This window comes from Haliotis rufescens, unplaced genomic scaffold (genome assembly GCF_023055435.1).
Source record: "Haliotis rufescens isolate VD_foot unplaced genomic scaffold, xgHalRufe1.0.p SCAF_8, whole genome shotgun sequence".
NCBI lineage: Eukaryota > Metazoa > Mollusca > Gastropoda > Lepetellida > Haliotidae > Haliotis > Haliotis rufescens.
The window spans coordinates 29,939,575-29,961,755 of NW_025964372.1; the positions used below are offsets into that span (position 1 = coordinate 29,939,575).

Here is a 22,181-nt window from a genome sequence, read left to right on the forward strand (position 1 = left end):
TGTGTACCCCTTCCCTAACAATAAACGTTGCCAGACACCTACCTGTGTACCACTTCCCTTACATTAAACGTTGCCCAACACCTACCTGTGTACCCCTTCCCTTACATTAAACGTTGCCCGACACCTACCTGTGTACCCCTTCCCTTACATTAAACGTTGCCCGACACCTACCTGTGTACCCCTTCCCTTACATTAAACGCTGCCCGACACCTACCTGTGTACCACTTCCCTTACATTAAACGTTGCCCAACACCTACCTGTGTACCACTTACATTACATTAAACGTTGCCCGACACCTACCTGTGTACCCCTTCCCTTACATTAAACGTTGCCCGACACCTACCTGTTCACCCCTTCCCTTACATTAAACGTTGCCCGACATCTACCTGTTCACCCCTTCCCTTACATTAAACGTTGCCCGACACCTACCTGTTCACCCCTTCCCTTACATTAAACGTTGCCCGACACCTACCTGTTCACCCCTTACATTCAACGTTGCCCAACACCTATCTGTGTACCCCTTACATTAAACGTTGCCCGACACCTACCTGTTCACCCCTCACATTAAATGTTGCCCGACACCTACCTGTTCACCCCTCACATTAAACGTTGCCCGACACCTACCTGTTCACCCCTCACATTAAACGTTGCCTGACACCTACCTCTCACCCCTCACATTAAACGTTGCCTGACACCTACCTGTTCACCCCTAACATTAAACGGTGCCCGACACCTACCTGTGTACCCCTTACATTAAACTTTGCCTGACACCTACCTGTGTACCCCTGACATTAAACTTTGCCCGACACCTACCTGTGTACCCCTTACATTAAACTTTGCCCGACACCTACCTCTCACCCCTTACATGAAACGTTGCCTGACACCTACCTGTGTACCCCTTACATTAAACGGTGCCCGACACCTACCTGTGTACCCCTTACATTAAACTTTGCCCGACACCTACCTGTGTACCCCTTACATTAAACTTTGCCCGACACCTACCTGTTCACCCCACACATTAAACATTGCCCGACACCTACCTGTGTACCCCTTACATTAAACTTTGCCTGACACCTACCTGTGTACCCCTTACATTAAACTTTGCCCGACACCTACCTGTTCACCCCTCACATTAAACGTTGCCCGACACCTACCTGTTCACCCCTCACATTAAATGTTGCCCGACACCTACCTGTTCACCCCTCACATTAAACGTTGCCCGACACCTACCTGTTCACCCCTCACATTAAACGTTGCCTGACACCTACCTCTCACCCCTCACATTAAACGTTGCCTGACACCTACCTGTTCACCCCTAACATTAAACGGTGCCCGACACCTACCTGTGTACCCCTTACATTAAACTTTGCCTGACACCTACCTGTGTACCCCTGACATTAAACTTTGCCCGACACCTACCTGTGTACCCCTTACATTAAACTTTGCCCGACACCTACCTGTTCACCCCTCACATTAAACATTGCCCGACACCTACCTGTGTACCCCTTACATTAAACTTTGCCTGACACCTACCTGTGTACCCCTTACATTAAACTTTGCCCGACACCTACCTGTTCACCCCTCACATTAAACGTTGCCCGACACCTACCTGTTCACCCCTTCCCTTACATTAAACGTTGCCCGACACCTACCTGTTCACCCCTTCCCTTACATTAAACGTTGCCCGACACCTACCTGTGTACCCCTTCCCTAACAATAAACATTGCCAGACACCTACCTGTGTACCCCTTCCCTTTCATTAAACATTGCCCAACACCTACCTGTGTACCCCTTACATTAAATGTTGCCCAACACCTACCTGTGTACCCCTTACATTAAACTTTCCCTGACACCTACCTCTTAACCCCTAACATTAAACGTTGCCCGACACCTACCTGTTCACCCCTCACATTAAACGTTGCCCAACACCTACCTGTTCACCCCTCACATTAAACGTTGCCTGACACCTACCTGTTCACCCCTCACTTTAAACATTTCCGACACCTACCTGTGCGACCCTCTCGCTGAGCTCCATCTGTCTGGTGTCAAGTGATTCCTTCATCTCTTCATTCTCCTCCCTCATCATCCCCAACTCCTCCTGGGTCTTCCTGACACAAAACACACACATCACCCACAATTCATCTGTCTGCCATCACTTATATACTTTAACCAATAGATAAGCAACAGCATAGTATGAACTGTACAATTTAGAAGACTCAGCACTGATGAAACACATTGCAAGTGATTCCATGGCATTTGATTGGCTAACCAAACAATTGTTTTAGCATGTTTTTTCCATAAACAAAAAAAAAAGATAATGCCATGCCTACTAATGAACTACTGTTTCCTGATTGGCTAAATAGAATGGGCGGGCCTTGTGTTGCATTATTGCGCTAAACACGTCACTGATTTCGTACTGTTATCTTCAGGTTTTATGCTAATGACTGAACAGGTAGTTTGTGAAGTTATAATTGTTGGCTTATTCAAAAGAATTGACTAAAAATACGTTTCAGTGTCAATGGAAGTATAAATGTGAAAAAATGGTGTTCACACTTTGAGTAAAGGTGATGTCAACACTTACTTCAGGGCATCCCGGAGGTCCTCCAACATGTCATCCTTGGCCTTGACCTCAAACTTTGACCTTTGGAGCTGGTCATCCAGTTTGCACATCTCAGCTTTGTTCTCCTTCAGAGATCCCTGCACAAACAACATAATCTAGTATTTCTTCAGAGATCCCTGCACAAACAACACAATCTAGTATTCCTTCAGAGATCCCTGCCCAAACAACATAATCTAGCATTCCTTCAGAGACCCCTGCACAAACACCACAATCAAGTATTCCTTCAGAGATCCCTGCACAAACACCACAATCACGTATTCCTTCAGAGATCCCTGCACAAACACCATAATCACGTATTCCTTCAGAGATCCCTGCACAAACACCACAATCTAGTATTCCTTCAGAGATCCCTGCATAAACAACACAATCTAGTATTCCTTCAGAGATCCCTGCACAAACACCACAATCAAGTATTCCTTCAGAGATCCCTGCATAAACAACACAATCTAGTATTCCTTCAGAGATCCCTGCATAAACAACACAATCTAGTATTCCTTCAGAGATCCCTGCATAAACAACACAATCTAGTATTCCTTCAGAGATCCCTGCACAAACACCACAATCTAGTATTCCTTCAGAGATCCCTGCACAGACAACACAATCTAGTAGTCCTTCAGAGATCCCTGCACAAACAACACAATCACGTATTCCTTCAGAGATCCCTGCACAAACACCACAATCTAGTAGTCCTTCAGAGATCCCTGCACAAACAACACGATCACGTATTCCTTCAGAGATCCCTGCACAAACACCACAATGTAGTATTCCTTCAGAGATCCCTGCACAAACAACACAATCACGTATTCCTTCAGAGATCCCTGCACAAACACCACAATCTAGTAGTCCTTCAGAGATCCCTGCACAAACAACACGATCACGTATTCCTTCAGAGATCCCTGCACAAACACCACAATCTAGTATTCCTTCAGAGATCCCTGCATAAACAACACAATCTAGTATTCCTTCAGAGATCCCTGCACAAACACCACAATCAAGTATTCCTTCAGAGATCCCTGCATAAACAACACAATCTAGTATTCCTTCAGAGATCCCTGCATAAACAACACAATCTAGTATTCCTTCAGAGATCCCTGCATAAACAACACAATCTAGTATTCCTTCAGAGATCCCTGCACAAACACCACAATCTAGTATTCCTTCAGAGATCCCTGCACAGACAACACAATCTAGTAGTCCTTCAGAGATCCCTGCACAAACAACACAATCACGTATTCCTTCAGAGATCCCTGCACAAACACCACAATCTAGTAGTCCTTCAGAGATCCCTGCACAAACAACACGATCACGTATTCCTTCAGAGATCCCTGCACAAACACCACAATGTAGTATTCCTTCAGAGATCCCTGCACAAACAACACAATCTAGTAAACCTTCAGAGATCCCTGCACAAACAACACAATCACGTATTCCTTCAGAGATCCCTGCACAAACACCACAATCTAGTAGTCCTTCAGAGATCCCTGCACAAACAACACAATCACGTATTCCTTCAGAGATCCCTGCACAAACACCACAATGTAGTATTCCTTCAGAGATCCCTGCACAAACAACACAATCTAGTAGTCCTTCAGAGATCCCTGCACAAACAACACAATCACGTATTCCTTCAGAGATCCCTGCACAAACACCACAATCTAGTAGTCCTTCAGAGATCCCTGCACAAACAACACGATCAAGTATTCCTTCAGAGATCCCTGCACAAACACCACAATGTAGTATTCCTTCAGAGATCCCTGCACAAACAACACAATCTAGTAATCCTTCAGAGATCCCTGCACAAACACCACAATCTAGTATTCCTTCAGAGATCCCTGCATAAACAACACAATCTAGTATTCCTTCAGAGATCCCTGCACAAACAACACGATCACGTATTCCTTCAGAGATCCCTGCACAAACACCACAATCTAGTAATCCTTCAGAGATCACTGCACAAACAACACAATGTAGTATTCCTTCAGAGACCCCTGCACAAACACCACAATCTAGTATTCCTTCAGAGACCCCTGCACAAACACCACAATGTAGTTTTCCTTCAGAGATCCCTGCACAAACACCACAATCTAGTTTTCCTTCAGAGATCCCTGCATAAACACCACAATCTAGTATTCCTTCAGCTCCTCGATCAGCTCTTGTGACAAGCATGGTGTGGGGACTATTCTGCCTTAAAAGATGGGACAAGCAGCTCCTCCATCAGCTCTTGTGACAAGCATGGTGTGGGGACTATTCTGCCTTAAAAGATGGGACAAGCAGCTCCTCCATCAGCTCTTGTGACAAGCATGGTGTGGGGACTATTCTGCCCTTGAAGATGTGACAAGCAGCTCCTCCATCAGCTCTTGTGACAAGCATGGTGTGGGGACTATTCTGCCCTAAAAGATGGGACAAGCAGCTCCTCCATCAGCTCTTGTGACAAGCATGGTGCGGGGACTATTCTGCCTTAAAAGATGTGACCGTACCTTAAAGCTGTTGATCTCTTCCTCCAGTTCCGTCACAAGCTGCATCTGCTGCTGGGCATCCTCCGACCTGCTGGCCATCTGGTCTTCCATGTCCGCCACTGAACATACAACACCAAACACCTTACACACACACAGCAATACAGGCAGCATCCTACAGCAGACAGATCCCAGTATAGGAACACCAACACTGGAGGCTTTTTACAAACAATAAACAAATATGGGATTTCATACAAAATATTGTTGGCAACTATCACAAACAGGTATTTTTAATAGCATTCATATGAATCTATCTGCAGTTTCATATATTGCCCTACATACAGAAGGGACACACAAATAACATCGGCCCAAGTGGTCTGTAAAGGTACAACAGGGGGATCATGGTTTCTATTTTAACGCCACAGTCTGGAGTATTTCAGCTGTATCAAGGCTGACTGTAAATAATCAAATCTGGGCCCAATGGTGACTGATGCTATGAGCAATGTCCAACATTCGTCTGTCTCCCAGACTCAAGAGAATAAACGAAAAAATGATCCAACTCAAGTCTAGAATGATTTGGCAAGTCTAGATTGCCTCAGCAATAGGAAAGTAAGCATTGTTTGGGGTTCCATTTGGTTTTTATTTTGTAGATAATTATTTTCAAAAAAGGTAACTTTATTTCAGGGACTACACGTAAGTGATTGTGGAATAAACACGCTGAATGTGAAGCAAACATAAGCCTAGTTAGTTACAACATAGTTAATTGGCGATTAAATTACTCACCATTGTCTCTTATATGTTATTACTTCATAAATGAATTTTATTTTACGGGCACCAATTTGGTGTCGTACCGTGTAAACACAAAATGGCGACGTGTGCTGGAGTTACACATGCGACCAATCATTGTAGAAAAAAACAACGCAAGATAAACATATTTTTATTGCATATATAAGGTTTGTGTGCGCACTTGTGATGTGCTTCATTCCAGGTCGTTTTATACACGGAGTATAGGATTTTGGGTTGATTTTGAAGGCGTGTACAGGGGGGTCGTCTTTTACGTGGGGTCGCCTTATACACAGCGATATATGGTAGTTGAGTCCAACATGTCAGTTACAATTACACACAAGCCTGACACCTGATCCATAGTAGTAGTCTCTTATTACAAGCACAGGCTACTGGGGATCAGTGCTACCGTAGCGGAGTGCTTGGAGTTGTTGAGGTGTACGAGAGGTACCTCTGAAAGATAGTGGGGGGGACGGGTGGCCCAGTTGTCTGAGGCGCCGCAATTCGCTGTACAGAGTTGCATCCCTTGGGCATGCCAGAAACCTATGATTGTGGGTTCGAATCACAGTTCGCCCTGATTATGTTTCTAGGTTTGTAAACATCACTTCGGGCTTTCCTCCCACATAAAGCTGACACGCCGCGATATTACTGGAATACAGTTAAAAGTGGCGTTAAACCCAACTCACTCACTCACTCACTCTGACTGATGGGGCATCATACCTATCTCCATCTTCTGCTCCAGCTGCACCCTCAGATCGCGGTTGTCCTTCTCCAGCCTGGCATTTCGCGTTATTGTCTGTTCACTCTCAGTCTGTTCCTCTTGTAGCTGGCGCTCCAGGGACGACAGATCACTAGTCAGGTGGCGATTCTCTTCTTTCAACTCCCTACAGTGATGTAACAATATGGAAGATCATTATGTGAGGTGAGGTGAAATTGGGTTTAACGTCGCGCGCGCGTGCGTGCGTCTGTCTGCTTGTACTACTCCGGACTGATCCCGATTTATACTGCTAGCCCACTGACATACCATGCCGCAGTTTAACATGAATACCCCACTCAGACACAGTATACTGACTCCAAGCCGACCAGTCCTTGTTTTAGCCCCTTAATGCCCCTTAAACAACAAGTACCATCTTTTAACGTCTTCCGCTCTCCGGGCGGTCTGAAGATCATTATGACATCAACTGCACACACTGAGGCCCTGTTAATCCAGATGGTAGTGTTCTAATTGAAACTGTCCGGATAAACAATTTCCTTGATTTAGAACTAGTGTCTCTTTGTACAGGCGTTTCCAGAAGTAACGGTTCGGAAGGTTTCTGGATTTACAGGATCTGGACAACTTTTTAAAAAAAAATGGTCAGGGGTGAGGGTGGATACTGGGATTTTTAGAAAGAATATTTTTTAGGGTTGAGGTCGTACTGACTTACGCCTACTGACCTGAGAGACTGTGTGAGATGAGTGCCTTCTGCTGACTTGGTCTCCATGTCGCTACAAGCCTGGTGCAGCTTCCTCTCGGCCGCCTCAAGCTCGGTCATGGACTGGGCCTTCTCTCTCAGCAGACGCTGCTCCAGGCTTGATATCTACACATACAATTTATAAAAACACATGTAACTTGTAGTGACCTGGGCCTCCTGTACACCCCACCAATGACACAAGTCCAGGTACCTGTCTGTTGAGGTCGGTCTGAGTCTCCCATACACCCCACCAATGACACAAGTCCCGGCACCTGTTCATCCCACCAATGACACAAGTCCAGGTACCTGTCTGTTGAGGTCGGTCTGAGTCTCCATACACCCCACCAATGACACAAGTCCAGGTACCTGTCTGTTGAGGTCAGTCTGAGTCTCCCATACACCCCACCAATGACACAAGTCCAGGTACCTGTCTGTTGAGGTCGGTCTGAGTCTCCCATACACCCCACCAATGACACAAGTCCAGGTACCTGTCTGTTGAGGTCAGTCTGAGTCTCCCATACACCCCACCAATGACACAAGTCCCGGCACCTGTTCATCCCACCAATGACACAAGTCCAGGTACCTGTCTGTTGAGGTCAGTCTGAGTCTCCCATACACCCCACCAATGACACAAGTCCAGGTACCTGTCTGTTGAGGTCGGTCTGAGTCTCCATATACCCCACCAATGACACAAGTCCTAGTACCTGTCTGTTGAGGTCAGTCTGAGTCTCCCATACAAGCCCACCAATTAAAACAAGTCCCGGTACCTGTTCATCCCACCAATGACACAAGTCCAGGTACCTGTCTGTTGAGGTCGGTCTGAGTCTCCCATACACCCCACCAAGGACACAAGTCCCAGTGTCTGTTGAGGTCAGTCTGAGTCTCCCATACACCCCACCAATGACACAAGTCCCAGTACCTGTTCATCCCACCAATGACACAAGTCCAGGTACCTGTCTGTTGAGGTCGGTCTGAGTCTCCCATACACCCCACCAATGACACAAGTCCCAGTGTCTGTTGAGGTCGGTCTGACTCTCCATATACCCCACCAATGACACAAGTCCTAGTACCTGTCTGTTGAGGTCAGTCTGAGTCTCCCATACAAGCCCACCAATTAAAACAAGTCCCGGTACCTGTTCATCCCACCAATGACACAAGTCCAGGTACCTGTCTGTTGAGGTCGGTCTGAGTCTCCCATACACCCCACCAATGACACAAGTCCCAGTGTCTGTTGAGGTCGGTCTGACTCTCCATATACCCCACCAATGACACAAGTCCTAGTACCTGTCTGTTGAGGTCAGTCTGAGTCTCCCATACAAGCCCACCAATTAAAACAAGTCCCGGTACCTGTTCATCCCACTAATGACACAAGTCCAGGTACCTGTCTGTTGAGGTCGGTCTGAGTCTCCCATACACCCCACCAATGACACAAGTCCCAGTACCTGTCTGTTGAGGTTAGTCTGAGTCTCTCATACACCCCACCAATGACACAAGTCCCAGTACCTGTCTGAGAAAAATACTCCAAGATACTTGTAGTAAGTGACAAGTTTTACATTTATAGAACCATAGAACCATTTTTCATTTTTTCGTATAATGCCACAAGTCCCAGTACCTGTCTGTTGAGGTCAGTCTGAGGCTCCCATACACCCCACCAATGACACAAGTCCAGGTACCTGTCTGTTGAGGTCGGCCTGAGTCTCCCATACACCCCATCAATGACACAAGTCCCAGTACCTGTCTGTTGAGGTCGGCCTGAGTCTCCCATACACCCCATCAATGACACAAGTCCAGGTACCTGTCTGTTGAGGTCGGTCTGAGTCTCCTATACACACCCCTAATGACACAAGTCCCAGTACCTGTCTGTTGAGGTCAGTCTGAGTCTCCCGTACACCCCACCAATGACACAAGTCCCAGTAGCTGTCTGTTGAGGTCAGCCTGAGTCTCCCATACACCCCATCAATGACACAAGTCCAAGTACCTGTCTGTTGAGGTCAGTCTGAGTCTCCCATACACCCCATCAATGACACAAGTCCCAATACCTGTCTGTTGAGGTCGGCCTGAGTCTCCTATACACCCCATCAATGACACAAGTCCAAGTACCTGTCTGTTGAGGTCAGTCTGAGTCTCCTATACACCCCATCAATGACACAAGTCCCAATACCTGTCTGTTGAGGTCGGCCTGAGTCTCCCATACACCCCATCAATGACACAAGTCCCAGTAGCTGTCTGTTGAGGTCAGTCTGAGTCTCCCATACACCCAATCAATGACACAAGTCCAAATACCTGTCTGTTGAGGTCGGCCTGAGTCTCCTATACACCCCGTCAATGACACAAGTCCAGGTACCTGTCTGTTGAGGTCAGTCTGAGTCTCCCATACACCCCACCAATGACACAAGTCCAGGTACCTGTCTGTTGAGGTCGGCCTGAGTCTCCTATACACACCCCTAATGACACAAGTCCAAGTACCTGTCTGTTGAGGTCGGCCTGAGTCTCCTCCAGCTCCGTGATCCTGTTGGAGCTCTGCTGCAGCATGGCCTGTCTCTCCATCAGCATCCTGTCCATGTCACGGCTGGATTCCGTCTTCTCCTCCAGTTCCATCTTAGTCTCCTTCAAGTCTTGTTCTGCCCGGGAAAGCTGGTCGACAAAAGTAACCAAACTAGATACCTTTTTAAAAAAAAGCCATGTTGTAGTCTAGCTGTTTGAGCTTCTGCTCATCATTGTTATTTTGTCTGTTTGTTGCAGAATACCGCATTAATCATGTTAATGGGCACTGCCTTAACCTCCCACCAGTTTCTTCACAGGGCCATATGTCCATATTAATGGTGTTTCACTCTATACTGAAATACTGATGCATCTCTGGGTTTGATTGTTTGTTGTTTAAGGCTGCACTCAGTAATATTCCAGCTATATGACAGTGGTCTGTAAAAAATTGAGTCTGGATCAGACAATCCAATGATTAACATTATGAACATCCATCTATACAAATGGGATAACATGACATGCATCCAGCCACTCAGTGAGCCTGACCATCTGATCCCATTAGTCGCCTCTTACGACAAGAATGGGTTGCTGATGACCAATTCTAAACCGGATCTTAAAAGGGGTCTTTGTGAAGCTGCAACAGCTGCAGTAGTGCTGACCATAGGCATCAGTGGCTTGGTTAAGTGGATGTCATCCCGCCCTCATGGAGGGGATGCTGCTCATGATATGAGGTGAGGTGAGGTGAAATTGGGTTTACGGCGCGTCCAAGATTATTGCACTTATATAGCGACGTGCATGCACGTGTATGTGTGTGTGTAGCTGCTTGTACTAGTCCGGACTGATGCCGATTTATAGTGCTAGCTCACTGAGATACCATGACGCAGTTTAACATGAATACGCCACTCAGACACAGTATACTGACTCCGAGCCGACCAGTCCTTGTTTTAGCCCCTTAATGTCGAGCGCCAGACAGGGTAACAACAAGTAACAACAACGTCTTTTTGTATGACGCGGCCGGAGATCGAACCCAGGACCTTCCGCTCTCCGGGCGGACGCTCTACCACAAGACCACGGAGGCGGTCCTCATGATATGAAGCAATATACAGGCAGCCATATATATATACAGCCCGGCAGCACTATTGCATCTATGCAACACCTTTATGTAACACTTGGCATGACAAGGCACTTGTCATCAGCACCATGGTTGATTGGTTGGTTTGTTGTTTAACAAGACAAGGCACTTGTCATCAGCACCATGGTTGGTTGGTTTGTTGTTTATCGCCACGGTCAGTAATATTCCAGCTATATGACGAGTAAATAATCGAGTCTGGACCAGACAATCCAGTGTTTGATATCATGAGCATCGATCCACGCATCATGGGTTGCTGAAGACCTATTCTACCCGGGAATCTTCACGGGTCATCAGCACCATGCAATGGTATGAAGATATATCCTATCCACCAGATCCAATTCCCAGATGTTTGTGCCTGTAACACCTCTCACCCTCTGATCCCTGTTGGCGATCTCCCGGTCAAACTTGTCCCTGGCCTGCTCCAGGGTGTTGAGGTAGCTCCGTATCTCCTCCTTGCACAGGAGTAGAGCTGACTCCAGCTGCTTCACCTGACTGTTGCCCTCCGTGGCCCGCGCCTCTAGTTGCTGCAGCGTCTCCTGACTCTGCTGTGTCCGGGAACTCAGCTCCTAAAGACAGTACAAGGATTAAACACACTTAATACAAGACTGTTGCCGTCTCCTGACTCTGCTGTGTCCGGGAACTCAGCTCCTGAAGACAGTACAAGGATTAAACACACTTAATACAAGACTGTTGCCGTCTCCTGACTCTGTTGTGTCCAGGAACTCAGCTCCTGAAGACAGTACAAGGATTAAACACACTTAATACAAGACTGTTGCCGTCTCCTGACTCTGCTGTGTCCGGGAACTCAGCTCCTGAAGACAGTACAAGGATTAAACACACTTAATACAAGACTGTTGCCGTCTCCTGACTCTGTTGTGTCCAGGAACTCAGCTCCTGAAGACAGTACAAGGATTAAACACACTTAATACAAGACTGTTGCCGTCTCCTGACTCTGTTGTGTCCGGGAACTCAGCTCCTGAAGACAGTACAAGGATTAAACACACTTAATACAAGACTGTTGCCGTCTCCTGACTCTGCTGTGTCCGGGAACTCAGCTCCTGAAGACAGTACAAGGATTAAACACACTTAATACAAGACTGTTGCCGTCTCCTGACTCTGTTGTGCCCGGGAACTCAGCTCCTGAAGACAGTACAAGGATTAAACACACTTAATACAAGACTGTTGCCGTCTCCTGACTCTGTTGTGTCCGTGAACTCAGCTCCTGAAGACAGTACAAGGATTAAACACACTTAATACAAGACTGTTGCCGTCTCCTGACTCTGTTGTGTCCGTGAACTCAGCTCCTGAAGACAGTACAAGGATTAAACACACTTAATACAAGACTGTTGCCGTCTCCTGACTCTGTTGTGTCCGTGAACTCAGCTCCTGAAGACAGTACAAGGATTAAACACACTTAATACAAGACTGTTGCCGTCTCCTGACTCTGCTGTGTCCTTGAACTCAGCTCCTGAAGACAGTACAAGGATTAAACACACTTAATACAAGACTGTTGCCGTCTCGTGACTCTGCTGTGTCCTTGAACTCAGCTCCTGAAGACAGTACAAGGATTAAACACACTTAATACAAGACTGTTGCCGTCTCCTGACTCTGTTGTGTCCAGGAACTCAGCTCCTGAAGACAGTACAAGGATTAAACACACTTAATACAAGACTGTTGCCGTCTCCTGACTCTGCTGTGTCCTTGAACTCAGCTCCTGAAGACAGTACAAGGATTAAACACACTTAATACAAGACTGTTGCCGTCTCCTGACTCTGTTGTGCCCGGGAACTCAGCTCCTGAAGACAGTACAAGGATTAAACACACTTAATACAAGACTGTTGCCATGGGCACCATTGTACAAAACAACCTTAGCTTTACAACTGTCGTAAGTCTATGTTAAGGTATGGGAGTTACAATCACCTAAGCACGAACATTGCTTTGTACAACGTCACCCTGGAGTTTCAGCATTTCTGTAACGTCATGGCATGTCATGGCATATTCATCTGGATCATAATCTGGGCAATTTGTAGAACTTTAACTGAAGACAATCAGATCAAGGCATGGCTAAGGGATGTAACTCTGAGAACTCTGGCCCACCCATCCCTTGGGGCCAGTGATTCAGGGCTTGACCCACCTCCCTGGTCTCCTGCAGCGTCTGTTCCAGGTGCTTGCTGTGGACAGACTTGGTCGACACTTCCTCCCTCAACGCAGCCACTTGATGCTCACACTCAGACATCTTCCGCCCACCTTTCTCCAACTCATTTTGAAGCTGAAAGATGTTGTAAACTGATCAACGTCTCCATAACAATACATTCATGTTGCGATTCCTTCACAGACAATCTGCCTTCATGATAAAGTGTAACCCTGTTAAACTTGAAACCCTACCTCCTGGATATTTTCAGAACTTCTATAGGCTGTAACCCTCTAAGACTGGAAACCCTACCTCTAGGACATTTCCAGAACATGTATAGAGTGTAACCCTGTTAGTCTGGAAATCCTACCTCCAGGACATTTTCAGAACATGTATAGAGTGTAACCCTGTTAGTCTGGAAATCATACCTCCAGGACATTTCCAGAACATGTATAGAGTGTAACCCTGTTAGACTGGAAACCCTACCTCCTGGATATTTTCAGAACTTCTATAGGCTGTAACCCTCTAAGACTGGAAACCCTACCTCTAGGACATTTCCAGAACATGTATAGAGTGTAACCCTGTTAGTCTGGAAATCCTACCTCCAGGACATTTCCAGAACATGTATAGAGTCTAACCCTGTTAGTCTGGAAATCATACCTCCAGGACATTTCCAGAACATGTATAGAGTGTAATCCTGTTAGTCTGGAAATCATACCTCCAGGACATTTCCAGAACATGTATAGAGTGTTACCCTGTTAGACTGGAAATCCTACCTCCAGGACATTTTCAGAACATGTATAGAGTGTAACCCTGTTACTCTGGAAACCCTACCTCCAGGACATTTCCAGAACATGTATAGAGTGTAACCCTGTTAGACTGGAAACCCTACCTCCAGGACATTTCCAGAACATGTATAGAGTGTAACCCTGTTAGACTGGAAACCCTACCTCCAGGACATTTCCAGAACATGTATAGAGTGTAACCCTGTTAGACTGGAAACCCTACCTCCAGGACATTTCCAGAACATGTATAGAGTGTAACCCTGTTAGACTGGAAACCCTACCTCCAGGACATTTCCAGAACATGTATAGAGTGTAACCCTGTTAGACTGGAAACCCTACCTCCTGGATATTTCCAGAACATGTATAGAGTGTTACCCTGTTACTCTGGAAACCCTACCTCCAGGACATTTCCAGAACATGTATAGAGTGTAACCCTGTTAGACTGGAAACCCTACCTCCAGGACATTTCCAGAACATGTATAGAGTGTAACCCTGTTAGACTGGAAACCCTACCTCCTGGATATTTCCAGAACATGTATAGAGTGTTACCCTGTTACTCTGGAAACCCTACCTCCAGGACATTTCCAGAACATGTATAGAGTGTAACCCTGTTAGACTGGAAACCCTACCTCCAGGACATTTCCAGAACATGTATAGAGTGTAACCCTGTTAGACTGGAAACCCTACCTCCAGGACACTTCCAGAACATGTATAGAGTGTAACCCTGTTAGACTGGAAACCCTACCTCCAGGACATTTCCAGAACATGTATAGAGTGTAACCCTGTTAGACTGGAAACCCTACCTCCAGGACATGTCTGGAACATGGGTAAATATACAAAGGACATCTGTACGTGGAATTGTGTATTGTAGTTATCACCATGTTCCAGTATAACCCATCACTATTCACATGTCCACATTCAAATCCACCAAGATTTGCTCAGATCAGTCTCATGTGAATTGATGCCACACACAATGACCTCGAAACTGTGGTATACCTATGTTATATGTGACCCTGTTTGAAGTCAACTCACATACATCTGTATCGGTCCATACGAGTTTTACATCAACAAATCGAAGTCAGATGACCTTTCACCACCACAAACATTGACAGGCTTAATTGTTGACAAAATTGTACATAACAGAGAATTACAAATTTGGTTTTCATGTTGAAACTAAATTTAAACAGGACATTTGGCAGACACAAACCCCACCATTTCGGCCCTACTGCATTATGACAGCTATATATAATAGCTTTCGCTTTCATAAAATATAGTACATAAGAAGGGAGACAACTCACAATATCTATCTGTTTCTCATAGTCGCGACACTGTTCCTGATGGAGCTGTTGTTTCTTGTCATCGCTGCTATGTTTCTTCCGTATCTCAGCCTGGTGTGCTGCCACCTGGTGGCGGAGTTCATCTGCCTCCTCCTCGCGACCAATCACCTCCTCCTCCAGCTGCTTCATCCGAGCAATGTGGGCCGAGAACTCACGCATCTTCTCGTCCAACTGTACCTCCAAACTGCTCATCTGGGAAGTCTTCTTCCGTAGCTGGAAATATTGGGTCAAGTTTGTTCTCACACATATATTACATTCTCATCAGTAATATATAATACTTTTTAAAAAATGTGTTATTTTAGGAGCGGCAGAGCATATAAAAATACATTGTAACCTATCTTTTTGCCCTGTCATAGAAAACTAGCAGAATGCAATAGACCATGCAGATGTGGGGAACCTATCAGTTTGACAAGTTGTCCTAGAAAACAACCTGAATCCAATATTTTGGTTAACCATCTGTCAAGAAAATTTATCAAAAACTCTTCAGCAGGGAAATACATACTTCTTTCTTCCTTGGGCATCCCCCTTTTCACCTCCCACCAGTGCTTCATCACTTGGCCTCACTGGGCACTGCCTTAAGCTCTCACCTCCCATCACTGGGCCGTATGTCCATATTAATGGTGTTTCACTATATACTGACATACTCATGCATCTCTGGGTTTGATTGTTGTTTAACGCTGCACTCAGCAATATTCCAGCTATATGATGGCAGTTTCAGATCTGGACCAGACAATCCAGTGACTGGCATCATGAGCATCGATCTACGCAACTGGGATACGATGACATGCATCAACCAAGTCAGCAAGCCTGACTACTTGATCCCTTTAAGTCGCCTCTTACGACAAGCAAAGTGGCCTCTTACGACAAGCATGATCACCTGTTACAGCAAGCATGGGTTGCTGAAGACCAATTCTTAGCAGGATTTTCATTTCATACTAATGGTGTTTCACTGTCTGACATACTGATATACTGATGTATCTCTGGGAGGGGGTGTCCATATTGACGGTGTTTCACTGTCTGACATACTGATATACTGATTTATCTCTGGGAGGGGGGTGTCCAAATTGATGGTGTTTCATTGTCTGACATACTGATCTACTGATGTATCACTGGGAGGGGGGTGTCCATATTGATGGTGTTTCACTGTCTGACATACTGATCTACTGATGTATCTCTGGGAGGGGGGTGTCCATATTGATGGTGTTTCACTGTCTGACATACTGATCTACTGATGTATCTCTGGGAGGGGGGTGTCCATATTGATGGTGTTTCACTGTCTGACATACTGATTTACTGATGTATCTCTAGGAAGGGGGTGTCCATATTGATGGTGTTTCACTGTCTGACGTACTGATGTACTGATGTATCTCTGGGAGGGGGGTGTCCATATTGATGGTGTTTCACTGTCTGACATACTGATCTACTGATGTATCTCTAGGAGGGGGTGTCCACAATGATGATGTTTCATCATATACTGACATACTGGTTTACTGACGCTAAACGGCCTGAATGATTGTATACACAACTCACCTCTCTCTCCAAGTTGTTGATCTCGGTGCTCTTCCTGTTTGCATCCTCCTGGAACTCGATGATCTGGGCATTCCGCTGGGTGAGCCGGGCCTCATGAGACAACATCTGCGCATCTTTATCCGACAGATCTCGTTTCATCTCACAAAGCTGTGCAGCCAGTTTAGACCGGTCTGACTCCACCCGACTGAGCACACTCTCCATCTCCTGGCTTTTCAAATTTCCTGAAAGAAGGAAACTAGAGATTTGTACTGGCTGACTGTGAGTGAGTGAGTGTGTAAGTGAGTGAGTGAGTGAGTAGTGAGTGAGTGTGTGAGTGTGTAAGTGAGTGAGTGAGTGAGTAGTGAGTGAGTGTGTGAGTGTGTAAGTGAGTGAGTGAGTAGTGAGTGAGTGTGTGAGTGTGTAAGTGAGTGAGTGTGTAAGTGAGTGAGTAGTTAGTGAGTGAGTGAGTGTGTAAGTGAGTGAGTGAGTGAATGTGTGAGTGAGTGAATGTGTGAGTGAGTGAGAGTGAATGTGTGAGTGAGTGAGAGTGAATGTGTGAGTGAGAGTGTGTAAGTGAGTGAGTGAGTGAATGTGTGAGTGAGTGAGTGAGTGGAGTGAGTGAGTGAGTGAGTGAGTGTGTAAGTGAGTGAGTGTGTGAGTGAGTGAATGAGTGAGTGAGTGAGTGAATGAATGTGTGAGTGAGTGTGTGAGTGAGTGAGTGAGTGAGTGAGTGAGTGAGTGAGTGGGTGGAGTTTAAAACCAGTTATTCCAGTGATGTCATGGCGTGTTAGCCCAATGTGGGAGAAAAGCCAAAAGTGGTGAGGCAGATCATCACTTTGGTGAAACCTACGAGAATGGGTGTGGTGCTGACAAACCTGGATTTGAACCTACATACACAGGTTTCTGGCAAAAAGAGCGAGGGATATATACACACTAAGCCAGACAATCATGTAGTCTACACACCTTGTTGAGTTTTATCCATCATGGCTGACAGCTCTGCACGCAGGCCTTCTATCATTGAAGCTGGGTTGTCCCTCTCACGTGATTGAAGACAAGTTTGCAAGCGATGAATCTCAGCATCTTTCATGGATAACTTTAATCTGAAAAAGCAAGAAACTGGTTTGACATGTGCGTCTGTATGTTTCACTGGCATTTATCTAGGACTCCAAACTAAGTGCCCTTTACAAGCAAAGTATCATTTATACTTATCCTGACTCATACTATTGCGTATCTCATCGCATTTCTGAAAGATAGTGGAAACTTCCTGAACTGTGTTCCCAGAGATCAGAAAAACAGCTCACCCGAACACACCCTTGAACAGCGCAGGTGCCCTGGAATCATGTGACCAAGCTGGTAGACTTGTCACTCACTCATTTCCATAGTAACAGTAGAAACACATATAAGGAGGAAGCAGGGAAAGCAGGGTGGGAGCTTTAGCATATGAATCATGAAAAGTATTTATGATATTTTTACTCTACAAAATAAATATTTAACCTTATCCTGACTCATACTAATTGCGGGGCGGTCGGGTAGCCTAGTGGTTAAAGCATTCGCTTGTCATGCCGAAGACCCGGGTTCGAATCCCAACATGGGTACAATGTGTGAAGCCCATTTCTAAAAGCGGCGTAAAACCAAACTCACTCACTCATACTAATTGTCTGAATCCCACAGAAGATTGTGGGTTCCACAGAGTGCGTGATTCACACCATGATCTGTTAATATAGCCCCCTGGAAACATAAGAGTGGAGGAGTGCGATTTTACGCCGCTTTTAGCAATATTCCAGCAATATCATGGCGGGGGACACCAGAAATGGGCTTCACACATTGTACCCATGTCGGGAATCGAACCCAGGTCTTCGGCGTGACGAGCGAACGCTTTAACCACTAGGCTACCCCGACCGCCCCAGGAACATGAGAATATTCTTAGTTCTTCTTATATCTTTGTGGGGTAGCAATTCCTTCTCAGCATCTTCCCCAAGCTCCTCGCAGCGACAGCCCGTTTGCGGAGCTCTCTATACTATCACTGCCACCAGTCAAAACTCCCCACAGTGATAGGATGACCACAACCATGCTTGGAGTTGAACTCGCAGCCGATTGACCGTTATGTTTACAAACAAGTGACGACTGTCGTGATGCCGAATACACTTACCCGTTAAATTACTTTCTTTCTTTGTCAATTTGAATTTCTATTTCATTAAAACTATCATGTAATTGATAAAGTGAGAATGTAAGAGAGAAGTTGGTTGATTTTCCGTTACTCTGTAATCTCGAACCGATCTGATCATACAAACAACAAAGTAAATTCATCTGGAAAACACGGTCAGTCGTAAACGTTTTGAAAATGAACTATGATGGCAAACATGTAAACAAAAGTATGAATATGACTACATTTGGGGTTAGAGGGCAAATTTCAAGATTCTTGTAATGGCCGCGCCCACACTGGTGGCAGCGATGTTACCGAGAGTGTAACGAAGGTGTCACGCGCTGGGAAGGAGCTTGCTAAGGGAGACAACCAAGGCAAGAGAGTTAACTGACCGTAAAAGTCCACTCTCCATCGTTGCCATATTAGGCTGGAATTTTGGAATTTCATCTGGGCTGGACTGATGAATCTATGCATAGTCGAATCAAATTTGTGCAACGAACTAGACATCTGGATCATAAACGTGGATTTCAACGTGCAGATTTCAATCAACTGCAGGATTTGCAAAGCATGTGTATCATCAACTGGACGTTGACAGATATTTTCCACATCTTTTCGTGCTTTTAATCAAGGTGCTCAAATGACATAAAGCATGCTGCAAGGTTGATTATCAAGCTAATCCTCTTGACTGGGTGCCATCATTTTGTTTGAAGCAAATGCAAGTATTGTGAGAGGTGGAATCGATTGGTCAATAGGAGAGACATATAAGGGACATAACTCGTAATGGCCACTGGTGGCGCTACGATCGAGCCATGAAATTCCAGCATAGTTCAGCATGGGTGAATACTGGATTTTTAGTCAGTTAACACCCTTGTTTCAGGAAATCTTTTAGATTTCACGGATTTCTAAAGTTTGCCAAAACAAGTTATTTCTCACTTATTTCAAACAGTTATAGTGTCAAGAGAAGGTCATAAACTTCACACAATCATTGTCACTCCTGCTCTGAATTACATTGTAAAACAGGGGACATGGACTCACAGTCATTCGTTAACCTGACGTCAACATGTCTGCTGTAAACGTGGGTGAGTGCAGCAAGTCTATCTTCTGATAGGCATTGTCGGTTGTTGTGCGACAAATATTGGTCCAAATCGATGAATTCCAAATTATTGAAGAATAGCAAATCTCTAAGATAGTGACATGTGAAGACAGTGACCAATCTCCAAAAACAGCCTTCCATGATTGTCGGGATGAAGCCGTTACAATGTAGAGCTAAAGTGGATGCAATAGCTCTGACTTTCTGTGGGTTGGATGCTGAAGGTGGGTCTAACCCTGTTGCCTTGTATGCTCTGAGCATGACTGCTCTCATCCAGAATGAGATGCTTGTTCTAGAAACTTCAGCTTAAGTATTCCTTCTTAATTTTTGTCTTTTGGAGCTTGTTCAGTGTAGATGCATAATGCTCTGACATTCTGGCAGCCGTGGTTAGTGCCAGAAGAAACAATGTTTTCTGCATCAGGTGTTTGAGGTCAGCTTGTTCTAAAGGTTCGTAGGCATTACTGGTAAAATGTTAGTGCACTATACTCAGGTCCCATGCAGTCCATGTAGTGGATGTGTGGCTGCTTGTACTAGTCCGGCCAAATTGCTGATTTCATAGTGCTAGCCAACTGAGTTACCATGCTGCAGTTTAACATGAATAACCTCCTCTGACACAGTATACTGACTCCGAGCCAACCAGTCCTTGTTTTAGCCCCTTAATGCCGAGCGCCATGCAGGGTAACAACAAGAAAAATTCTTTAATGTTTTTTGGTATGACCAAGGAGGCGGTCTGGTACATTCGAGGCAGGGGTCGACTGTTGATCTAAATGCAGACTTACTGATACCAAGCTAGTTCTCCCGAAAGAGATGCAGTGAGATTTATTTGTTGCAAGTCAATGTAGTCAAAGAAATTTACTTTAAAACAGAACCACTAAAGTCCCATATTGTGATTCTACAAAAGTTTGTACAATAGTGACCCAGCAAACTATTTCTTTCTCCATGAAGATTTTACCTGAGATCGGACAGTAAAGCTCTGGCGCCACCTCCACGGATGGTAGCACCTGGCAGGGATTCAAACCCAGACCCAGCAGTCTTGCTGAAGCTGACTGCTGCTCCCGACTTAATGTGCCGCCCTGGACTGGACATCTGATTCATGCTGGACATCCCACTGTCATTATTGCTATTGTTGGCCTGAAAACACAATATTCCAGCTATGTCACAGCAGTCTTTAAATAGTCAAGTCTGGTGCAGACAAACCAGTGGTTAATATCATGAACAACATCCCAGGCTTTCCTGGTACAGTGACACACAATCAACTAAGTTACCAAATCTAATCAGAGGATCCAGTGTTGAGGATCTAATGAGACACAGGTTCTCACAGGGAATCAAATAAACACAGGTTCTCACAGGGAATCAAATAAGCAGTATCAGCCCTCGTGTATAAGGATACAGGTTGATAAAGCTAATCACTGGTTAATCCTGTTACTAACAGCTATTACAACTATTTCCAAATCAACTGTCATCTCGTCTTGATGTATTTCTTACAAGCAATGTTTAACAATCCCATTTTGTAAGTTGGCTGTCATTTTTCAAAAAATGAGATGGCTTGAAGGTGAATTCTGCAGTTCCATGGTAAGATCATAGAGCTACTCACGTTCATTCAATTGAATTCGAGAGCTACAATATGTGTGTCTTAGACTGCAGTCCCACAGTTACCTACCCCCGCCTGTGTGAGCTGGAGCTGCATGGTGAACTGCTCAAGCTGCGCGAGGATGGTGCGACTTTCCTCCACCTCGTCCTGACACAAGTTCAGCTGCTGCTCCTGACTCTGCAACTGTGTCTTGAGACGCAGGTTTTCCCTCCTCACACTCTCCACACAGCTCAGCTCAGCCTCAAGCTGGTCTGAAACACACCAGTCACTTCAGTCCTGAGATGTATTCTACACAGACCTGAGTGTTCTATCCACTGCAATATAGGTAGAAGGGAGTCCATATTTCCTACCTGGGTACCTGACCCCCTATTACCTGACTCTACCTGGATAGGTCTTCAGAGTTGGGTACAAAATGTCCGACTGGGAACTTATTTTCTGGAGCCTTTCGAACACTATTCAGATACAGATATAGAACCATCTGATCATGCATTCACAAAAGGAATGTGTATATAGACAGAAAGAAATTCGAGCATTAGCGACTTGTACTGTAACTATGGAGTTTTATTGTCATTAAACAAGTATCACATGACTAACCAAGGTTGTCCTGTCGGTACCCGGGTCTACTCAGGACCCACCGTCACGAGTACCTGAGTAACCCATCCCAGCCCAATAGGT

General features: G+C 45.4%; 1 protein-coding gene across 1 annotated transcript in view; it reads right to left on the reverse strand.

The window, feature by feature from the left end:
* The window catches only part of LOC124145552 (coiled-coil domain-containing protein 18-like), a 64,902-nt gene that overhangs the window by 28,465 nt on the left and 14,256 nt on the right, over positions 1-22,181 (reverse strand). Inside the window, exons 9-21 of the mRNA XM_048388896.1 lie at positions 21,576-21,757; positions 20,868-21,046; positions 17,646-17,782; positions 16,704-16,924; positions 15,135-15,386; positions 13,055-13,189; positions 11,292-11,486; positions 9,774-9,941; positions 7,291-7,433; positions 6,577-6,740; positions 5,098-5,195; positions 2,582-2,697; positions 2,009-2,108 (exon numbers count right to left, since the gene is read on the reverse strand). Coding sequence (XP_048244853.1) covers positions 2,009-2,108; positions 2,582-2,697; positions 5,098-5,195; positions 6,577-6,740; positions 7,291-7,433; positions 9,774-9,941; positions 11,292-11,486; positions 13,055-13,189; positions 15,135-15,386; positions 16,704-16,924; positions 17,646-17,782; positions 20,868-21,046; positions 21,576-21,757 — 2,090 coding nt within the window. The remainder of the gene's footprint in view (positions 1-2,008; positions 2,109-2,581; positions 2,698-5,097; positions 5,196-6,576; positions 6,741-7,290; positions 7,434-9,773; positions 9,942-11,291; positions 11,487-13,054; positions 13,190-15,134; positions 15,387-16,703; positions 16,925-17,645; positions 17,783-20,867; positions 21,047-21,575; positions 21,758-22,181) is intronic.